At 40.6% G+C, this 23,991-nt stretch overlaps 2 protein-coding genes across 3 annotated transcripts; one reads left to right on the top strand and one right to left on the bottom strand.

Moving 5' to 3' along the window:
• LOC109466831 (coiled-coil domain-containing protein 6-like) lies at positions 1 to 14,563 on the bottom strand. Of its 2 annotated transcripts, none has more exons than XM_019764674.1 (9): positions 14,318 to 14,563; positions 7,495 to 7,644; positions 5,633 to 5,761; positions 5,197 to 5,300; positions 4,538 to 4,695; positions 3,868 to 4,024; positions 3,288 to 3,385; positions 1,629 to 1,747; positions 1 to 1,215 (listed from the first exon to the last, which is right to left on the bottom strand). In XM_019764674.1, the coding sequence occupies exons 1-9, from the start codon at positions 14,561 to 14,563 to the stop codon at positions 1,036 to 1,038; spliced, it is 1,341 nt and encodes a 446-aa protein (XP_019620233.1). In that variant the 3' UTR covers positions 1 to 1,035. The 2 variants fall into 2 exon arrangements, with proteins under 2 accessions (XP_019620233.1, XP_019620234.1); XM_019764675.1 differs by having other exon boundaries at positions 3,270 to 3,385; positions 14,318 to 14,552.
• Positions 14,564 to 16,720: 2,157 nt separating this feature from the next.
• Positions 16,721 to 21,955, top strand: LOC109466849 (uncharacterized protein SCO4629-like). Its single transcript, XM_019764708.1, has 5 exons — positions 16,721 to 17,090; positions 18,425 to 18,508; positions 19,340 to 19,463; positions 20,761 to 21,247; positions 21,661 to 21,955. Exons 1-4 carry the CDS (start codon positions 17,025 to 17,027, stop codon positions 21,234 to 21,236), a joined length of 750 nt encoding a protein of 249 aa, XP_019620267.1. The 5' UTR covers positions 16,721 to 17,024; the 3' UTR covers positions 21,237 to 21,247; positions 21,661 to 21,955.
• The last annotated feature ends 2,036 nt before the right edge of the window (positions 21,956 to 23,991 follow it).

Here is a 23,991-nt window from a genome sequence, read left to right as displayed (position 1 = left end):
GGAAAGCTGCATGGTTTTTACTTTTCAGTACACTCCACCATGCAATACATAATTATCAGATAGATTCTTTTACAGTATACTTACATGTACATGTATCTACAAAACAAACTGAGCAAAGCTTGTCAACCAACCAACAAACTACCATAATTGCAAATCATTGTACTAAATAAGCTTGCACAGCTGTTACACACTTTTTTCTTAAATTTCCAGACACAATTTTATAGAAAACAATGAAGACAATTAAAGCAAATTAAAGTTGTGGACACAGGGATTTCCCAAGGTTTAGGGTTGCAAACCAGGGTTTCAAAGCTGTAAACCTTGTCATATTAAAGTACATGTACAATGAAAATTCAGTGTATAGTGTAGTACTAATATAACCAGAATAGTCATTGTCACAAGAAGCCAGTACATTGTAGATGGTGGTTACCAAAACTTGGGAATTTAACACAAAATTAACGCCCTAAAAACCAAGGTAACATCCTCAGATACACACTAAACAAAAAAGTAACAAGCTTACACTGCCATCTACATGTAACTTCAAACATCAAGCCTCGAATCTTTCGCACGTCACATTCAAGCATTTGAAACAAAGGCAGCAAGTATCTATCAGTCTAACTGCAAAAGCAACAAAATCTAGAAATGAAAAGATAGAAAAAACTTTGTGGCTTCTTTGTGGAAAGTAATAAAGAATACAGCAGCAGTATAGCCTTAGTCCAACTCAGCACCAAGTCATACTATATATAAACTTTAAATCAATACCACATACTTAGGAATAATAGCTTTTACATTTCTTTCCAACAGCATTTACAAAAGATTAGCCAGCAAAGAAAAAATAACTCTTCTCTCCAATCAAATGGCTACAAATTTACGTTGTCTAAGTCACCAAGATACAGTGTTTTCTTTCTGTATAACCCTTTCAAGTCTCTCGTTAAATCTAACGAACTGAACATCTACCAGTCCAAAGCATTTGTCAAGGGTATCCTATAGCTAGAGACTCAGTTGTGAAGCAACATCACATTTCTAGGGTTTTCATCTTCATTGTGGAAGGCAACAGTTATACATCACTAAGCTGAACATTAATTTACATTTGTACAAACCACAGCGGCGGCCATGTTGGAGTGCATATGGCTGGAGCGAACCACTATGTAGAGGGGAGGCAGGCTTGGCAAATCCCTTGTCAGGGCTACTAATGGAAGAAGGTCTGCTGGCTGGCCGCTGGAAAACAGTCAGTATTTTGTGTTATAGAATTAATATAGACTAGAAAGGTAACATTTGCATAATACTACCTTCACATACATGTAGTGTAGCCTAATAAACTACTGCTCTGTTTATTCTTTTCAAACAGTCATATACAAAATGTACAAGATGTATGTATATATGGTGACCAGCCCTATAGCATTGCCCTGCTACATAATGTAATCCAATACCACAAGGTGTCTGTTGCAGCACCAGTTACCATGGTGAAAGACGTCTGGTCCAGGTCATTGATCCTATGTGTTTGAAGAAAAAGAATTCCAAAGTCTGAACCCGTTATTCGAATTTTTGAAGCTGGTGCACTGCTATGCACAATACATTATGGGTTTCGCTCAGGTGCAGTAAGTTGTGCCGACGTGTTTTCTATGACTTACCAGAGGTGGTGACATGCTGGTGAAGTGCATGCTGGGAGTAGACTGGAAACTACAGCTGGAGGAAGAGCAGCGGCTGAGTGGGGAGGGGGGCCCGAACGGAGAGTGGCTGAACGTCGCACCTAGAGGGGAGACAAACGCAAAAATAGTATCAAACATCTGAATAAAGGGAGCACTGCCTTCTGATGTTCTGTATCTGTATAGCCGGTATAACCGCCTTTCGGCATAACACACCAGCTTCTGTATCTGTATAGCCGGTATAACCGCCCTTCGGTGTAACACATCAGCTTCTGTATCTGTATAGCCGGTATAACCGCCCTTTGGCGTAACACACCAGCTTCTGTATCTGTATAGCCGGTATAACCGCCCTTCGGTGTAACACATCAGCTTCTGTATCTGTATAGCCGGTATAACCGCCCTTTGGCGTAACACACCAGCTTCTGTATCTGTATAGCCGGTATAACCGCCCTTCGGCGTAACACACCAGCTTCTGTATCTGTATAGCTGGTATAACCGCCCCTTGGCGCAACACACCAGTTTCGCAGGCATGCAGCTGGCTTCATGAAATGACTTGTTACACCTAACTCTTCAACATCTAACTCATTGTTTAAAGCTATCTAATGATAATGCTCCAATTGTACTTGGTGACAGCGAGTTTCACTCTGTGATAGTTCTAAGAGAATGAGTTTTGAACGCCTCAATCCTTGGTTGATTACTTTGGTACTTGAAGGCATGACTATTTCTTATTCTTTTCTGCCTTGACTAGCGTGACTATAGCTGTGGTTGCATATTTGTTTGTACATAACTTGCAATTATGTGTATTGCGCATGTGTGCAAGTCCAGAATACATATTAACTACATAGATGCTTTGTATAGAGAAAAATAATCAAGTAGTAAAAAGACATGAAAAGTGTGCAGCAGTTTATGATCTGTGGGCAGTTTTTCCAATTTTTTTCATTGACAGAATGACTTAATTTACTAGGTAAAATTGGCTTCTCTGAAGTGTGACAACACTGGGTCAAAGGTATCTGGTAAACGATGTCGGTTATCGACATCAGAACCAATCTCTCAACTGCTACGGGGGCTGACATTATTTTCCGGATGCCTTTGACCCAGTGTTGACGTCACACTTCAGAGAAGCCATGTGACAAGTCTCACTGGGTCAGTCTACTGAAGAAGACCAGAGTGACTGGTTCGAAAGCTAAAGGTGAGAACATTTCTCTCTTCTGTGGGAACAACAGCTACATGTAGCTTCAACTTTAAAACACATTTTTGATATGTTTGGCTTCATGACCATGAAGTTTCATGAACGATGGAGAATGTTTAGTTGGGAAGAAGTGTCCACAGATCACAAGTGTGAAGACAAACGTCAGCAGAACGCACTGCACCTGGGCAAAACCCGTAATGTATTGTACATAGCACTTCGGCAGAATGTCTCATATAAGGTTGTATTCGCTCATATAAGGTTAGCATTTCGACAGTAGTTTCCAAATGTTGTGTCAGAAAAGATATCCTCTGCAACAGGAAAATTCTGATGCAACGTTGACCAAAAATCCAACTAAAAACTCGAAAATCCAGGGTTATGCGCAGGCGGAGTACGTTCTGCCGACGTGCTTGTGAAGACAAACGTGAGAGGTCTCCTACTTTGTCCTTCATTCCCACCTGGTGACATGGAGCGGCTGGAGGAGGGGGAGTAGGGGATGGGGCTGGACACCGTACGCGGTCGGATCCCACCGTGGGATGCCATCTCATTAAAGGCCCTGAAACACAACAAACATTACAATTAGGGGTGAGTACTGGTTCAGGTCCAAGTTTCATCCAAGTCCATCTAGAGGAGGAACTGGAGAGAGACCCTTCCTCCGCTACACCAGGCTGAAGTTTGTTCCACTCTTTGATGGTTCGAGGGAAGAATGAGACCCGGGAGTGGTTAGATTTACTCGCAATGTGTAAAAAAGAGTCTCTTCATTCAGTGCCTTTAAACTTGTTAGTGGGGTTGTCTGGCGGAACGGCAGAGAGCTCTACTCAGAACCAAAAGGGTTCCTGGTTTGAGTCCTGACATGCCACCGATCTTGTGCCCTTGGAAAGGCACTTTACACAACTTTTCCCACTTAACTCAAGTGAAAATGAGTATTGTCTGTCCTGTATTTGTTTCTATGTTTGGGACACAACACCAGCAGCAGCTGTCTGTGTCCCACGTGAATTGCACTTTTGCAATTTCAAAAAATCAAATCAAGAATCTGACCTCTCCTCGTCCATCTCCAGACTGGACTCACTCTCCGACAGTTGTCTGCTCAGCGCCTCTCTTCTCTCCATCTCCCTCAGCAGCTTCCTCTGCAGCCTCACGTTCTCCTCCTTTATCTGCTTCTCCTCAGCTACGTAGTGAGCCATCTTCTCCGCATCTGGACGTACATGGGAGATCACACAATACTTCAGCAATAACCCACTAAACTAAACAAGAGTTAGTGTGGCTAACACCCTAAGGATATCACTCATATTAATCCTTAATCTGTTTCTCCTCCGCTACGTAGTGAGCCATCTTCTCGCATCTGTATAAATGTACATGGGGAGATCAGACATGACTTCTGTACATTGCACATATATGTAACAGGCCCCATTATAATTCCAGACAAACACTCCGGAAACCCTTAATCATTTAAAAATAGATTTACCGATAACTAAATGAATTGATATTTGTAAGTATGATATGAATGGGTAATGAATAAGTAGGTTGCGATTAGACATCTCAAGGAACAAGCAGATTCTTCAGAATTTTGCTGGAATTCTGGAGAATTCTGTGAACTTTCTGGTTCTGGAAATCTGAGCCAGAATTCTGGGAACTTGGCTCAGCTTCCCAGAACTCTCTAGAATTCTGGATAAGTTCAGGTTCTGAGATTTCTGCCAATTCTACTTACGTTCTTGCTGTGCGAGCTCCAGTTGTCTCCTGAGCTTGGACACCTCGTTACGCAGGTACTGTACGTGCATGGTCAGGTTCTGTGCCGTGTCACCCTCCGTCAGTTCTCGCGGTGAAGGCGGCGCCGACACAGGCTGGTCCAGCCTCTCCTGCAGCAGTCTGGGGAATATCAAACACCAAAACATTTACATACAGTCAAAACTGGCCCGTAGAATAAGTTTGAACTGGCGGATGTAATAAGTACCTAATACCAGCCCAGAAAAGAGCAAGAAATAGTCATGCTTTCAAGTACCAACAAGTTATGTATCAACCAAAATTTGATTTTCCTAGAACTATCGCATTATTCATAGAGTGGAACTCGCTGCCAGCAAAAGTACATTAGGGCTCTCATCAATAGAGCTTTAAAGATTTGTTTAGAGTTAAATAGGCAAATATTCGGTGTAACATTTAGTACTGCAAAGCAGGTGTGTTACGCCGAAAGGCAGTCATACCCAGCTCAGGAAGCATGATGACGTCAGGAGTGAATCGAAAGAGACCAGAAGACAGAATCTGTGAGTTCTTGTATGTGTTACAACAAAGTTTAAACTTTACCATTATGGATTCTACCAATACAGATGAGCTTTGAATCAAATAAAGAACCTTCTTATACTATATCCTGACCTTTTCTCTGCCTCCAGTCTGTCCATGCGTTTCCACAGCCGGTTGACCAGAGCCTCCTGCTCCTGTTCCAGGGTGTTCTCTAATTCCACCTTCTCACGACGCAGCTGCAAAAGTCAAACGTCTTGTTACACCAATTCCACTAGATACCACTAGAGATCAATCAGCAACCAACACTTTGACAGATTGGCCAACAAAATTTCATATGGAGAACTATTTTCAAAAGCTATGTACGTGTGTTTTGTTGTCTTTAAAACCGTACTTTACCACTCTGCATTATATTCCAATCATTAAATCAAGGATCACTAAAATATTAATCCAATTTTGAAGTCTCAGCGCTGTCATTGTAAAAGCTATGTAAGAATCATGTTCCCCCTTAATGTTTAAATAGCAAAGCTCATTCCATTGTAATGATAGTACAACTGTTGCGGGGTCTGACCTGTTCCAAGTTGTTTTGCTTCTGGTGGATCTCATTTTCAAGCTTCTCGATCTTCCTCATGAGTTTGTTAACCTGGAACTCCTGCTCCTGCTCCAGGGTCTGTTCCAGCTGGACCTTCTCTTCACGCAGCTAAACAACAACGACAAACAAACACATAAACATAAACACAAACAATTTTCCTCTGAGTTTGTTAAACTGGAACTCCAGGGTCTGTTCGAGTTGCACCTACTCTTCACGCAGCTAAACATAAATGCAAGCGCAAACAATTCTTCAAGAGTTTGTTAATCTGGACCTCAAGTGACAAATTATTAAGCTTTACTGTAATATGTTCAGTAACAATTACTTTAATTCCTGACTTTTTCACAGTACTTTATGTTTACGGTTTTCACGGTCACTTCGAATTCTGAACTGCGAACTTATCATTACTGTTAACCAGGCTTTTAGCTAGGATTTTTTTGGTGGGTGTCCATATTTTTTTCTTGTATGCTATGCACGGTGAAGACGCGCGGTGCGCAGGCTTTTTAGGGGGGCTTTTTTAAAATTCATAATGCTCTCAAACACTACTTTCTGCATTTTGAGTTTTTTTCCTTCAGTAAACCATCATTTTTGTATTTATAGTAAGGCTGAAGGGAGGCATGTGTGCATGGCAGGGGTTGGGAGTGGAAAAAACAGGGCGTCTTTAGGGTGTCCTACCAAAAAGTAGGGCGTCCAATTTCTTATCATTTTCAGTACAGGGCGTCCAAAAGACACCCTGGATACCCCCTAGCTAAAAGCCTGCTGTTAACAAATAATTTACCGACTTTCTTTTTTCTGTACCATTCACCACCGCGAACATATAGTTCTGAGAACATTCTCCATTTTTCTCAGACTGTGAACTTTTCCTACCGTGAGCTACAGTGGATTATAGTAGTTGCCAAAAGAAAAAAAACAGGTTTTCTGGGTTTCACTAGGTTTTCTAAATTCACAGTGTCTGTCCAAATTCAATGCCAGCAGTGTGTTAACTTGAGTTAGCCTCTACCAGGCTTGGGGAGGCGGCTGGAAAGAGTAGAAATCGGCCAAATAGAGAGATGAGCATGCCAAGGGAGTTTGTCCGTTGAGAGAACAGTTCGCAAATGTTCTCTCAACGGACAAACTGCCTTGGCATGCTAATATCTCTCTATTTGGCCGATTTCTACTCTTTCCAGCCGCCTCCCCAAGCCTGGTAGAGGCTAAACTTGAGTGACATTTCTGTAGCCTGCAGGAAGAAGAGAATCATGCTTGTTGTCCCAACACTTCCTGCCCTGCAGTTGAGCTACAGTCACACCACATCCCTCACATTCCACACGACACACAGGCAAACCACCAGCTTCCGCCAAACCAGCTCTGCAGGAAACCACACAGCTGGGGACTCAACCACAGGACAATGTCAATCAACTCTTCATGTTCATGTTAGTTAGAGTCAACTACAGAGTAAATACAGCTAAAACTGCACAAGAACTGCACTCAGGGTCCAATAAAATCTGGTCTAACTGGACAGGTGGTCTATAGACTTCTCTATAGATCCTTAAAGGCATCCAATGTAATTTCTGGTCAGCAAAACTGGATTTTGTACACACAACAAATACAGTTATATATAAAACAATAATATTCATAAATATAACATCCAGAACACCTACTAGATGAAGTTCTATTCCTACTGATCTGTTTAAAAGTCCTGAGACTGAGGACTTGTCGTTGCTGTAGCGGAAATGTGTTCAAGAGGTAACGTCCAAAGTATTGTAGACTGCTCCGTTATGCCAAGACTCTTGCTGGTGGACAGAAGAGTAGGTGATGAAGGTCATAGTAATTTTTAGACTTGTTACCTCTGACTGAGCAGTTCGTACCTTCATGAGCTTGCGTGACAGATCGTTGGTCAGGAACTCTTCCTCCTGTTCGTAGTTCATGGCCAGTTTCTCCTTCTCCTTCTTGAGAGACTGGATCTTCTTCAGGAGAGTGTTACTGATGAACTCCTCTTCCTGCTCAGCACGGGCTTGCTGGGAGAGGAGGGAACACAATAAGTTACACAGGGCTTAACACCCAGATTTGCCTGTAAAAATATTCCGAACATGCAATTTTGCATGTTGAACAGACATACAGTTCAGACAGTGGAATAATGGCACTGCTATGTTGCTATCACAGTTGCTATACATGTACTTATTTTAAGATCTTTGCTATACATGTACTTATTTTAAGATCTCTTTCCTATTTTCCTGGATGATTTTTCTCAAGTCGATCGAAATTCAACAGTTTTGCAGGCACGCACCTCATTTCTTCCAGGTGCAGCCACTACTACTTTATTTGGGTATTGCTGTTATTAGATAAGTAATGCATTTCACCATTTTACCCTCAGTATCATCCTCTAACAAAATAACTAATGCTCAACATCTTCCATTTGTAATGCTATCTTTTCTACGCTTAAATTTTGCATTGTTCATCTCTAAGCAACAAATACCGTTTGCCCATGCTTTACACTCAATGCTTCTTTTCTCAATTGTTGTAGCATTTCCTGCTTTCAATCCTCCCTAGATGTTATCCAGAATCTTCTGACGTAGGCCTTGGCAGTACCTAATGTCTATAATCAAATCCTGCATCTCATGCACAGTTCTGGGCCCCCTTCAGAAGTTCATTCATTACATCCAAAAGGAATCACTTCAAGGTCTACCATTTGTATGCACTGTATAAGAATTGAAACTGAAAAGACTTTGTTAAGAACTTGCCATAAAAGTTACAGATGAACAGGAAGAAAGATATGAAATCTACATGGTCATGAAGGTTGAACAAATGACTAAACACACGGAGCATGATATGGCCAAAAATGGACTCTTTATTTTCATTTCTTCGCTTCATATTCTCCTCTTCCTTTGGCATTTTGGTATATGGATTTTGACATTATATGTCTGACATTAGTGTTGCTTTCCAGTATCTTTTTTGCAATTCACGGCCTATATTTTCTAATTTCACTTTGTGCGATTCACAGTATAGTCAAAAATTTTTTGGGGAAAAAAAAATTCATGCGTGTGCAGATGTCATCCATATAATCAAATCAACATGGCCTTAAGTAGAGGAAAAGTCCACCTCCCTCCCCCTTTCTTAAGTGGCTTATTGATTTTTGTACAAGAAGGATGAGACCTCCCACAGGAAGTGACTGTGAGAGCCATAAAATGTCCTGGTGGTGATAATACGGGCGGCTGGCCTCCGTGCTAATGAGTTTTCCCAGCACTAAAAATCTAAGTAACAGTGCATGGCTTTTTTGCTAACCTTTACCCATCGTTTTGAAGAAGCAACTTCTTGCTTTTATTGATATGAATTTATTGATATGAATTTATTGCATGTTCTTGCCCAGATGGGCTAAATGCACAAGTGGACATGCAGTATGCAAAACAAGAGTATTGCATACTGGAACGCTATATTCTAATGCTAATTGCTAGGAATTTGTACATTATAACAATACTATATACTACCTATCATCTACTGTTAGTTGCCCTTTCTTCTCTCTCTTTGATACATTTGGAAACATAATTGCAGAAAACAGGTAAAAGCCGCGTGGATGACGTCTAGTCAATGGAGTCTGAGTGGCCATATCCAGAAAATGCCTTCAATGCACAGTTTGACCTGAGTGCTCAATCTTGTCAAGGTCACTGACCTACAGGTCAATTTCCCCCTGGCTAACCAATTAAGGGGAGCACACACAATCACTAGAGTTGTTCATGTAGGGATGCAGATTTCTATACTTAAGAAGTTATATGTATTTTCAATATCAAGTCAGTTGAAATTTTGTTGAACTGTGCTCATAAAAATAATTTGTATTTCTAAAAGTACATGCAAATAATTAGTTATAATTATAAGTTCAGTTTTTCAGCACTACTTACAAACAAAATGTATAGCAGCCTGTGTGTTACACAATCTCTCGCTGTAAGGGACTGATTGGGCCAACTATCGGAAGGGCTGCCAAAAATGTCAGGCTAATAAAAAGGAGAGAGTCAATGACAAATTCAGAGTCAGCTTAACAATACATGAAACATCCGACCGTGTCCATAATATCACCAGGGTCCATAATATCGCCACCTTGAGAAATAGTGTGCTTTAAGATATTTTTACTGCAACATACTTTTGGTATGCACTCCTGCACACCTCAAATATACATACCTAGGGTATGTTGCGGTAAAAATATCTTTAAGCACTCTTTTTCTCAAGGTGGCGATACTATGGACTGTGGTGATCCCTCGATATTATGGACACAGATGTTAATTTTTGGAAGCAATTGAAATTTCACAAAGTATGACTCTATGAGTTTCGATAAGATTTTTTTATCATAAGATCTAAAAGTTTGGAATGGCATACATTATTGACCAAAATGTATTGATTTTTATGTGAATTATTGATATTTTGGCAGACAAAATTTGATTTTCCTCGGGAGGAATTTAAATCATCTTCAAGTAACCTCTTTTCACTTTCCCCACATACATATGTACATAAAAAGTGCTTGCACCTTAGGCCACTCCAAATCAAATCAATCAGCTCTTAGAATTGCCTGCTTAATTTCTTTCTGATTTACCAAAAAAAAAAAAAGGATTCAGATTTTGAAAAAATCAGAGAACCAACAAATCAAATTGGTGTGGCCTGAGGTACATGCACATGCAATACTAACAACACAGATGGCTGAATTGCCTAGCAAACGTACTAGTATATCATGAATTTATAACTACGTGACTCAGAGCCAGACAGAATGACACTGTTTCAGGGGCTAATGTCCTCCCCTAATTTCCGACGATAAATATGACAAATAAAGGGGCTTTCTAATCACAACATAGATAAATTACAGGACCGCAGTAAATTGCACAAAATCCAGGTACATCTGGTCATCTCCTATGGCGTACAGACAACCCAATAAGGCCATATTTATTTGATTATATGGATGACATCCGTACGTGCAGGGATTTTTGTTGGTTTCCAAAGTAAAAGTTTTCAACCATACTGTAAATCGTGCAAAGCATCCACAAAATGAACAAATATATGCCGCAAATTGAGAAAAAAAAATTTGGACAATGATACATTATGTACTAATGTCGTAGAATGCCAAAATCAATTCCTAAGGCAAAGAAGTAAATGTGAAGAAATGAAAATTATTTGCCATACCAGTACTCTTTGTTTAATCATAAATGTTCAGTACCTACATTACCACATAGCTACATGTATCATAATGAAGGTAACTTCTTTTTTGACAAATATTTTATTCGCAGGCTCGCATCAATTCTGGCGTTTCCAGAGGATGTCATCCATATAATCAAATCAACATGGCCTAACTGCCACAGGAAAGGAAGGGAAATAAAAGCACCTAATTGTACAAGAGACCAATAACTCAGGCTATCAGGGTTTGAGGCAGACAACCGATAGGATAGTTCCAGATTTCTATCACTGCAAGCTGATGTATTTTAGCTGACAATCAAATTTATTCGGGAAGACAAGTACACTTCACTGCAGAGGGTGTGTTATGGGGGGAATATGATATTGCTGTGCGCATTGCAATACAGGATTCAAGAAATTTTTTGTAACCCAGCCAAAAATCCTGTCAAACATAGCCCTGTCTTTATATTATAGTAGATCAGTATTGAAACACATCTTATAGCATCTTTCTTTTACTATCGTTTCTGTTAAAGTTGCGTGGCTATACTGGAATGTTGTTCCTCCTCTCTTCAAACGGTTGATTATTCTAACAGTTTGTTTAACAAAGGACTGAGGCATGGATGAGGTAAACATCTATTTCTGGCCGTGACTCAACTTTGTTTTGGGAGTGTCTCGGTCAGCTGTTAGGGGGTGGTATATAAATAATAAGTATAATACAGCAGAGCGTATATATTTCATAATTCACAATTTTTCAGAGATACTTTTATTTCTCGTGGCCACTTCGGTACCACTAAGTAGTAGTTACTGTGATCAAATAATTTGCCACCATTTTTTTGCTGCATCTGCCACCACCACGAACATATCTATAGGCTCTACGCTAAATTTTGAGAGCCGGCTAACGTATTACACTGAATTCAGGATTACGTTTACAAATACAAATTCTGGGTAGCTACGACGCATTATGTAGAATTAAAACGGCAAATTATGTTCATTGCTTAGTGCCATAAACATGTCCATTTTTCTCATACCGTGAACACAAGGTGATTTACAGTATATCATATGACTACAGCAACATATTACCATTTCCTGGAAATCTTACATCAATACACATGACATTGTTCGGTCTATACTGAAAGCAATTATTTTCACAGATTGGCACGAAAAGCTATACACGAAACAGGAAGTACAGTACGGTAATCGTTTGCAAGAAACACTGCCCCATCACAAATCATAGTCATATGCGTAATGGAAAATGTTATCGACTTTATATAAAGATTATGACTCAATAAAACATGACAGATGCCAACCACTGCAAGGTCAAGTTGAAATATTTCAACTCACCCTTTACTGGACAGTCTGTAATACAATAACCAATGTCACAGTTTGGGAGGAAGGGTATAGAATATTTAGTCTCCACCAGACTTCTTTTGCGGGGTGAATAAATCGTAGAAATCGGTTTTAAAAGGGTATTAATCTTCTCTGTCCAATTAATACCCTTTTAACAAATTTTAGGCCGATTTCTACGATTTATTCACCCAGCAAAAGAAGTCTGGTGGAGACTATAGAATATTCTGGAATGCCTGACTCTTCTGATTTGATAGAATGTGAAACTCAACGTCAAGTGGTTTATAGGCAAACAGAATGAGCATTACATGTACATGTATATAATGAATGAATGACAACCTTTGTTGCACATTTTTGCCACACTGGGTACAGGTCAAAACAAAACATGTCATGATGAAAAGAAATATACAAAATAAAACTAGCTATCATTACATAAATTCAATTTCTCGCTTTTCAGTTATAGTAGAGATAAAGGAACAGATATGATTTTCGATGAAAAAGGGAAAGGAAGGAAAAGAGTAGAGTAATGTTAGGGTCTTTGGCAGAGTCAACGTCACTGGAAAAATTATGCATACGAGACAAATTGGTTTAATCAGCCGCGATCATTCAGGCATGGGAATTTCCTAATTCCGCAGATTTTCCATCTGCGATGGCGTCATCTGTGTGTGACAGATATAATGTAGGGCCTAAGCAAAATAACGTTGTGTTTTTGGATTCTTAATCGACCCTAGCCTTTTTTTATCAACTGCTGGTAAGGATGTAAAATTTTCCATCTGACATCTGACTATTTTAATCAACACTCTGACAGTCTGGAACGTCATGTAACACATTTTCAGAAGCAATTTTTTCTTCAGGAATTTTGGTGAAATATTTCTCCAAAAGCAAACACTCCCTGGTACTACAAAAATGTAGATGGGTCCTTGAGACAGCCTCAATGCATTGCTAAACTTTATTTGTTCGATTATTTTAGCTGAAATCTGATAAAAAAAACTTTAAACAACAGAAAATCCCTACCTTCTGATGACCCTAGTTTTTTCAGGACTGAAACCAAAAACACAACATTATTTTTCCTTGGCCCAGATGGAGCACACTCAGATCTAGAGGACATCTTGGAAATAACCTAATGAACAAGCTTTAAGCAGGGGACAGGAATTCTCCAAGGGGTGGGAGGAAACTGATTGATGTCTTGGACCTCTTTTATAATTCAAGGAGGTCTTGCTTTCCTTCCTTGAATCTAGAACCCAGAGATTGAGAGAATCTATAAATTTGAATGTGATTTGATATTCACTATTTGCCAATGGATTGATGACAATGGATTATGAATGTACATGGGGCTTTTTAAGAACTGCGTAAGGCCATACAAATTTAATAGTCAGTCCTTGGATTTGCTTGCTTCAGTTTTTCCTAATCTCAGGATGTCAGTACATCATGTAGGCCACACTAGTCTACTGAGTGCTGTGTTTTGTATGGTAGACATTCTATCTAATACTAGATTCATTGGTATGTGTTTATACCACTAACGATACATGTATGTTTTTAACAAATATGACTTGCTGAAATATATGTGATACAAGTTCATACAACACAGCTAAATTCTGTCCTATCTTGTCACGGCACATCTTCAAGCTACAAAAACGCCCATGACATCACAAAGCCAAATTAAGATTAAAGGCTTGACTGTATAAATTATAAGAAGCGCTGCAAATGGTTCGATTATAATTTGTTGTCAAAAATTTAAACTTGGCTGCACACGCACCCACTGCGACAGTGGCTGCCCAAAAAGATGTCTTCTATTTTTGCCCGTGTCTCCATGCAGGGAACACACACATAGGGAAAACCTGACACTGCGACTGGGTGGCATGTAGGGACTTGTGAAAGGACAACAAAAGTCAGGCGACGGGAAAAAAACGGAGCGAACAAGATATCACGTGCCTACACAAAAACAAATGGTCCGTCTGGGACATTTTTATTTTTTTCTCTCTCTTCTTCAAGGGTCATGAGCATAGGGCACATATCCATGCATTTCCCGACTTATTAGCATATCCATATGGATCGTAGTTCATTCCTGTGGTATATTCTGGAACATTCGGAGTCTACAGTCGTGCGAATCGTTAAGAATAACCACCTTCACGACCAAAATAACAAATTGTTTTCAGGGAGCCAAAGCAAGACAAGCGAGCCCAGACGGGGGCAACTTACGATCGACACACTGGCCTTGCGTAGCGCCTTGTTCTCTTCCTGTAGCGCCTTGCAGCGCATCCTGAAGGTCTCCAGCTCTATCTTGAGGACTCTGTTCTCCTGCTGGAGAGAACTGATGCGGTTGTGGAGCTCCTCGGTGGGAGAAGTGGCCTTACTCCCTCCCCCATCTGTCGACTCGCTCTCGCTCATTTCGCTCGCGCTGTCCGCCATCTTGGAAATGAAGTAGGGCGAGACGACGCGGTGCATCCTGGGGGACGAAAAAAAACAACACTCAGGTGATTTCACCTTTAGGGGGGCGTGTCTTCACCTGCAACATTGTTGCGAAATATTATGTAAGTTTTTGCGTAATCGCATTCCTCTGCAGCAAATCATTTGCCAAATAATGAAAAGTTTATTGCAAATGCGTGCCCGGAGGCTAATTGCAAATTACAAAACATTAAAGACCAATGAAGCAGAGTATAAAATAACTAAAGTCTACATGATAAAGGTAAATAGCTGTCTAGAACTATGTCTAAAACTATGTCTGAAGGGTTTGACTTCTCTTCTGTAAACCATGGAAGACGTAATGTCCCACCTTTTCCAAAAGTTAAAAGAAGAATACTAGTAGTTTTTTCTTGGTCTGTAAGTTTAGAGAAATTGGGATAAATTGTAGAAGTTTGAATAGTCAACTCATTTCGAGCGTTGTTATGGAATGAACAGTTTGAAATAAAATGTAATTTAATAATGTAATTTAGATCATTCTTAGATCGACTGTGCATTATTAGGCCATGTTAAGTTGATTACATGGATGACATCCACTGGGAAAACTGATGCGAGCATGGGAATTAAAAAAAGTTTAGCAAAAAAGTTGCCTTCATTATAAAATCTACGTGGTCATGAAGGTTGAACAAATGACCACGAGTGTATATGGTATGACAAGTAATAGACTCTTCATTTTCAATTTCTTCACATTTTCGTCCTTTCCTTTGGAATTGATTTTGGCATTCTACGACATTACTAACTATCGGTGTCCAATATTTTTTTTGCAATTTACGGCATATACTTGTTCATTTTATAGCTGCATTTTTCGATTTACATTCTGGTCGAAAGCTTTTCTCTTTTTATATGGGGGAGCAGACAGAAATTCATGAGCGGATGTCATCCATATACTAGTACTAGTAGTAACCAAATCAGCATGGCCTTTAACACTACATTCAGCAATTTCATGATTAGTTGTGTACTCCGATACAGAATGACAATGTCCATGTACATTGTATCCCAACCGCAGACGTGGGAAGCATAACTAACGATACACGAGATAGTAACTGTCTGCATTTTGATACACACGGCCACATAAATCAGGATCGTCTCGTCTGCACAGTGTCGCCAATACCTATAAGGCCGACACTGTTTCAAAGCTTCTTGTTGCAACGCAATGTTGGACGAGAAGAAAATATATCGGCCGGTAAGACCAAGAGTGATATGTAAGATTCCTTTGATACCCCAAAGCATGATTGGCTATTTCTTGATTTGGTATCTCTCCATGGTACTGATTGACAGTTTTACGTATACTGCAGTGCGCCTTGTGGCCGATAGAAGGCGGTTAAGTACGTTTCGAATGTAATTTTATGACGGCTTTTGACCGGGATGGTGATCATGAGGGGATAACAAGACATCCCGCCTGGCGTATTCTGAGTTGTAAGAATATCTACTTTTTATGCTGAGGTCACAGTTTCCAACCCGGGGCCCAACCGTGCAGTTTAGGGAAAGAATAAGTATGATGGATCACAACAAAACAAAACAAAAAAGTTTAAGAAACTCATAATGGGCACTATTTGCGTATACTTTTTTTATTTCAACAGGTTTATTTTTCGTTCGGCCCGGCCCCGGGTTGGAAATATTACCTTAGCATTGCACGGCTCGAAATGAAGCATATGGGAGGTGGCATGCTAGCCATACGTCTGCAGAATTAACATACTGCATCTGCGCGAAACCCGTAATGTATTGTACATAGCACTTTGGCAGTGTCTCATATAAGGTCGTATTCGCGTACATAAGGTTATAACATCCCGTCTGTAGTTTCCAAAATTAATATTTTGTCGGAAAAGCAATAGGCAAAATTCTGATGCAACGTTGACCAAACAATCATCTGACGAAAACCGTGAAAAATCGGGGCTTCGCGCAGGCGCAGTATGCCCTGCTGACGTGATAAAAATTCCACATCTTGTCTATTACGTCACAATACGTCATCGCTAGGTCAGGAAATGCCCTGTCCCCCGTCGAACACGTATCAAGGGCATGATTGACAGTTGCAATGGCCGTGCGTGGGCGTGTCTATTAAATGATGATGTAAGTTGTCTGCAACAACAAGATTCACTGGGCCGGGATCCAACCATATTAAAGCGCGTCGTCGACCGCCGATCACATGTTAGTCACGCGTACGGCTTATCGGATATAAAACCGGTTCCCTCACCCCCAGAAATCAGACGATTGGATCTGCATCGAGCGGTTTGAACACAAATTCACCTTCGGCCACATGACTTTGTGACGTAGTTTCTTCCTTGACCACCCGAGAGCAGTTTGACCGGTACCGTTTCTATCAAGGACGTTTCGACCGCGGAGTCGAATCGAGTAACGTTACGTCAAGCTAGTGCAATTCGACCCCGCGTGACGCGCGAGTTGTTTCCACGTCATTCATTTGTGGCTGTGAAGAACGCAGGAAGCGGACATGCTGCTGGATGCTATGGGCTGTGGGCTGTCGTCTACGGACAGAAACGGCGACCTTTCTCCAACGGTAGGTTTCTAATCATCATAAATTTCTGTAACATACTGGATGTTATAATGGCCGAACAGGATTTTCATACTTTTGATATGGTATTTTCTATGCATATGTAGTGTTTGTATTGAAGTCTGAATCGATTGATAATATTCTCAAGATTTTAAATTGTAAAAAGTCTACAATTTAGCCATTTAGGCTGCCACCGACTTTTAACCTGTATGTCTATGTATTTGTTTATGTGAATAATAAACCAGTCATCATCAAATGTATATAGCTGAGCAGATCTGCTTGGAGATTGCAAGGATCCATCCATATTGAGGAGTAAGCAGTATATAGTAGAGTGACGTCGAGTCATTCCTATCAGACAAGAGTAGCTTGTAGGTTCTAGTAGGTTAAGTAGGTTTCTAAGGATTTTACATTTGCGCGTTCAATATCAGTAATGCTGTTGGATAACAGTTTTTAATATAATACACACGCTGAAAGATGTGTATGTGTGTTTAGCATGATAATTGGCCTGCTATTTTATTAACATTACATCACACTGTGTCATACATGATATTTAACATAACAGTTTTTCGTCAAGGGAGCTTGTTTTTAGCTTAGATACGATGTACTGATGACTCCTTTCGCTATGTGTGTGTGTGTGTGTGCTTCACAAAGCTATTTTTCAGCATGGAGTCATTGTCTGACTAAAGAAAATAAATGACAAAAGAAATTCGATATTTTTTTGTGATGTAAAACTCCAATGCGCCATTGTGCGTGCTGTATAGAGCCCAGGCGTTGTCTTGTGACAATGGCGTTGTGTAACATCATTGTTCTCTCACCTGTATGGTACACAATGGATAGTACACTGTGTCTAACCTTCTAAGAATTTAGCAATAACACGGAATATTGCGACTTTTGGGTTAGGCCTTATTGATCTTTTTTATCTGGATGACAAGTGGGGTCGTGTGGCGCAACGGCAGCGTGCGCGACTCGGAATCAAGAGGTCCCGGGTTCGAGTCCTGACATGCCACCGATCTTGTGCCCTTGGGAAAGGCACTTAACACGACTTTCCCCAATAGACTCAAGTGAAAATGAGTATTGTCTGTCCAGTATTTGTTTCTATGTGCGGGACACAACACCAGCAACAACTGCCTCTGTTCCGCGTGTATTGCAGTGCAATTTCAATAAATCAAATCTGGATGACATCCCCTGGGAACCCCAAAACTGATGCGAGCGTGCAAGTAAAATAGTTTGTAAATTTCATGCGCGCGTGGATGTCATCCATAAAATCAAACGAACATCGCCTTACTTAAACTAAACATAAAGTTTTTGATGATTACTAATATAGCATCCTCTTCCTACAGGGTCTAGAATCAGAAGAAGACCGTGTCAGCATTTTGGCCAAGAAGCTTTGGGACTACATGATACTGGGACAGGAGTTAGTCAAGGTATGTTACGTTCTGTAACTAAAAACTACATGTATAACTTGTCGTTCCGTCTTTTGGTATTATCGATTTTTGTAATGTTTAGAACGTTTGGCTCTTAAAGGGATCCAGTGTAATTTCAGGGAGAAAACTGCATTTTCAAAGTCAATATTCTGACTATTATTAAGTTTTAATGTAGTACTAGTAAGTTGATATCAACCTCATCCCATAGCATACTGATATCTGCGAGGTACATATGCCATGTCGTTGATGTGAAAACAGTTTCTTATTTATCGTAGACTGGTTCTAGCTATATATGGGTGGTGCCAAAAAATAAAGAAACTTCTCACGTAGCTTGATTTTTGGTTATTTCAAACGCTTCAAGTATGAAATGATTAAAATGTGCTACGAAATTGCAGCACATGACAATATCAGACAGATTTCCTCATACTGAGAATATTTTTTAGTTTTGCCGCCCTGAAATTGCATTGGATGCCTTTAAACTAATCATTCAATCACTTGGGAAGGAATATCGACTTGTGTAATGTTTAAAACGTTTGACTCTTTAATGTTATTCATTTATTTATTCAGAATTGTAACATGACAATACAAAGTGTGCACTAGGCAGCAAGCATGCTGATAGCGTGCACACCTAACACATACCTGGACATACGACATAGAAAAACAACAATAAATAGCTAGAGCAAGATATATACACAAATAACATTATCTAATAAATTACACCTGCAATTAAAATCAATTTTATAACTGTACAGCAATTGAATGTTTAGTGTGGCTCAGCTGGAAGAGGCACAAAATGTTATATGCTGACGTGTGCACTTCTCTCTGTTTCAGAGTGACGTCATCCTGGTTCTGGGTTGCCATGACACCCGTGTGGCTGAGTACGCCGCCCGCCTGTGGTTGGACGGCTGGGCGGAGTACCTCCTGTTCTCCGGTAACCTTGGCCACTTCACTAAAGGTCGGTCTCTCTTTTTTTTCAAAACTTTATTGATTTGATTTGATTTGATTTGATTTGATTTATTAGAATTGCAAACAAGTACAATACTCGTGGGCCACAGGCAGCGGGGGCTGCAGCTGGTGTTGTGGCCCACACACAAAACAATCACAAGCACACAAACAAGACACACATTTAAACCTAGTATAAGTATATAAAAAAGTAAGTATAAGGGTACTAAAAACAGCATAAATTAGAATACTAGTATATCAGTCCATTTAGTACTAGGTACAGTTCATGCGGTTATTGCTGACCAAGAGACAAAATATATACAAAATATACAAAATATACACATACACAACATACAATGCACTAAACATGGTGACAGGTGTCTCGGTTACAAAGTAATACAATAAGTTGTGTTGAATGCTATCCTTATCCTTAAATTCCATCCAGGATTTATAAATGACAAATTTTGCTACAGTGATCGCCAGAGTGATGTTTGTATCGAAGACTTCCAAATTTTGATCCACTCCAAAAAATATTGACAATTTGTTTATCTTAATTCTAGTGCCATGGTAATTCAATCTATTTTCAACTTTTTCCCAGTAGTTACCCAGCCTTTTGCTATTTACAAACAAAAGGTCGGTCTCATCAACTCAAAGGTTTCAACGTGTGATGAGTACGTTTTCACGTTAGTAGAATGCCAAATGCCATGAACGCTAGCCTGGTATCCAGTCTTACGTGATTGGGGGTTTGGGGTGTTCAGGCAGGCTGTGCCTTCGGGGGCTCTAGTCTAATGGCCTAATAGCTTCCCCCGCGCAGTGCAACAGGCCGTCCCGGTAGGAGTGTTACGCTAATAAAAGAGTATGCTTGGGGATTTGGTTTCCCCCAATCTCTCGTGAAATACACACCGGGAAACCTATGTGAGGCGGGCGGGACAGAGCTCTTACGGCCCCGACCACGATCAGACTGGATACCAGGCTATCAGAACGCTGGGGTGCAATGCGCAACAATAACGATTTCTCATTAAGCGTTATTATCTTTTTTTATTCTTTGCATGTCGCAGGCAATAGCTCTGGTGATTATTAATAATAAGCTCTGATAGTTTACACTCTGATTCAGCGTAAAGCGCCCCCTGTGCATTTACTTATAAAACACAGATTACGTTTTTAACATGCAACATGTAAATAGTATACGTGACATTACTATCATGGTTATATTGTCAGTTGTATCCTTTTAATTCATTCATTCGTTCGTTCGTTCAATTCATTCATTTATTCATCTATTTTTTCAATTACCCAATCCCTTCTTCTTACAGGAGTGTGGGACCGTCCAGAGGCTGAAATCTTCCACGACATTGCCGTGAGCCTGGGCGTGCCAGACGACAGGATCCTGCGGGAAACCCTGGCGACCAACACCGGAGAGAACATCAAGTTCTCTCACCAGGTTCTCCGGCAACACAAGGTCAAGGCCAACTCCGTCATCCTCGTCCAGATGCCTTACATGGAGAGGAGGACCTACGCGACTTTTGTGAAGCAGTGGCCAGGTGACAAGGAGAACACACACGTCGTTGTGACGTCGCCAAGAATAGCGTTCCAGGACTACCCTAGCGATGACGTAGGCGGTCTGAAGACGACGGTGAACAATCTGGTGGGAGTTCTGGAACGGATCAAGTCGTATCCAAGCAGAGGCTTCCAGATCCATCAGGATATCCCAGACGATGTGTGGCTAGCCTACGAGGAGTTGGTCGACATGGGTTACGACGGACTAGACTACAAGATGAAACCGTGTTAACTTTGTATTAGGCCACAGCAAGTAATTTTTATGGACGACATCAGCACGCGCATTAATTTTCGCCTGATTTTGGAACAAAAACAAGAAATTTTGTTGCCCTCTGACAGTGGTCAACATGCCTAAAATGCGCAAAGATGTCTGTTGCCATGCCGGAAGGTGGATGACAGATAACTATGAAAAGAGGAGACAAGAAAAGGCTCTGATTTAATGTTTTGTTTCTTACTTTGATGCTGTGATATGTGATGCTGGCTGGTATATGTGATGTTCCTAATGGATCAAAATCATTTTTACAATGATTGAATCAAAATTTTAAATTGTAGGAACCTTGTTTTTTTCGACCCGCCTTGTTTCTTTTTCGCCGCTCGCATTAGATTTGGAGTCTGCGGAGGATGTCATCCATAAAATTTACTTGCTGTGGCCTTAGAGCAACGGAAAAGGACATTTGACTAAGGAGTTTAGAATGATTTTAAGCTCCTTGACTTGACGTAAAGGAGACTCAGGGTAACTTGTGACTTGTATTAAGTTACGAACTTTTACAATTTGATGTTCATGCTAGTGTACATATTGAGTAAGGATACTTTTGTAGTACATGTAATTGTTAACTTATACGAGAGTTTGATAGAGCTACCATAACGCGTAGAGGAAAACTCACAGCCATGTAGCTCATTAGAAAAAAGAAATCTCAGGTTCGTCGTATTAGTTAGGTAAACTTTACTTATAACCTTGATTCTGATAATATTTTCTATTATAAAATTAAAAAGTACTACCTGGTGCTACTAAAAAAATTCGTCAGTACTATCGTTGCAGCACTGTAACAAACCGCTAGGAGCGCGTGTCATATTTGTTGTATCCTGGTACCTTTGAGAAACGCAATGACACGTAAGGAGTGGACGTGTGGAAGTTTTGGCGATTAAATCTACTTTGCAATACGTAGCATGATCTCAGGAAACACTATTAGAAAGTCCATAGACTTGTCGTGTGCAGCTTCCTCTTAGTAGTGCCTTGAAAAGGTACACATATTTCTTCGCTGATTGTCAAGTTCCATGGCTTAAATCTTTACAGTTTATGTTATTTTCGTGGTTCTTTTGTCCGCTGGTCGGACGTTATTTCTGCTCGGATTGCGTAACACTTGAAAAAGTTACAAGTCAAACAAATATGCCAATTGTTTGTTAAATAAAATAAATTCAACTCTCGTGTATTAGATACATGTATTGGCTATAGAGAAGGGAAAAGAAAGTTTTGTTTTAGATGCAAATGTTAGTCATGTATTTATTGTGTATGATCATGGTATCAATCGAAATAAAAAAATGCTTTCCTTGAAAATTGTTCCTCAACTTTACTGGATCACTGATGGTCTCTGAACCGATAGACGTCTAGGACATATTTGCCCATTTTCGACATGTTGAACACCGTTGGAGGGCAACAAAATTTCTTGTTTTTTTTTCGATACTTAATAATTAATGCACATGCTAATGCGCATCCATGAAAGTCACTTGCTCTGGCCTACGTTACGGTAAGCGCCAATCTCCAAGCAGATATTTCGGTGGCTGCAAAGACAGCATCAAATTGGTCAGGCTGTATTCATTGTCCAGATAGTTGGCAAATGGATACAGCCTGGCCAATTTTGATACCTTTGTAGCCACCGAAATATCTGCTTGGATGTACTAGGTAAGCGCAGTGTTATGACACTGGCGTCTGTTCCTATCTTACTGCAGACTAAATGCGTCTAGCTTTTCTCCCATGACTGGAAACTAAAAGCCTATCTCTGGAGAAACTGTCAAGAAATGGTGGTTCGTGCGTAAAGTTTGTCTCTCAATGAGGGAGCCGGTGCCAGAGTAGACAAATAAAGTTATCAAAAGGGCACAGTTCACAAGGGACCTCCATTTAACATCCTATCCGAGGGACGTCCCTAACCGACGTTAGGTACTCATTTTCACCTGAGTGAAGTGAGGAAAGTGTTGAGTATGGGCTCAACTCCCTCGTAGCGGAAATTTAGGTAGGCGGGCGTAGTGCTCTTGGCTACCGAAGGAAACCAGCTAAGGGCCCGATACTAGTAGTACCCCATTTAATGTCCTATCCAAGGGACGTCCCTAACCAACGTTAACGTTAGGTACCCATTTCCACCTGAGTGAAGTGAGGAAAGTGTTGAGTATGGGCTCAACTCCCTCGTAGCGGAAATTTAGGTAGGCGGGCGTAGTGCTCTTAGCTACCGAAGGAAACCAGCTAAGGGCCCGATACTAGTAGTTCCCCATTTAACGTCCTATCCAAGGGACGTCCCTAACCAACGTTAACGTTAGGTACTAGTACTCATTTCCACCTGAGTGAAGTGAGGAAAGTGTTGAGTCAGGCCCAACTCCCCCGTAGCGGAAATTTAGGTAGGCGGGCGAAGTGTTCTTGGCTACCGAAGGAAACCGGCTAACGGTCCGATACGTACTAGTCTGGCTAGCATGGTACCAGGTAGCCTGGTATCCAGTCAATCATGGTTGGGGCATAGCAGCTGGGGGCAGGCTAGTGTCTACTATACGGGGCTCTAATAGTTCCCCCTGCCCAGTACAACAGGCCGCCCGGTAGGAGTGTTACGCTAGTAATAGAGATGGCACGCCTGGGAGTTGATTTGCCCCACCACGAGACACGCATCAGGTTCCTCTCGTCGGCGCTCAGGACCTGAGTGGGGCTAATCAATGTCTAATCGTGAAATACCTACCTGGAAACCAAACAAATCAAATAACTTTGTTAGCATTAGCAATTTTTAATG

Source organism: Branchiostoma belcheri, unplaced genomic scaffold (genome assembly GCF_001625305.1).
Source record: "Branchiostoma belcheri isolate BF01 breed outbred unplaced genomic scaffold, Haploidv18h27 scaffold17, whole genome shotgun sequence".
NCBI classification, from domain to species: Eukaryota; Metazoa; Chordata; class Leptocardii; order Amphioxiformes; family Branchiostomatidae; genus Branchiostoma; species Branchiostoma belcheri.
This window is presented reverse-complemented; position numbering and strand designations above follow the sequence as displayed.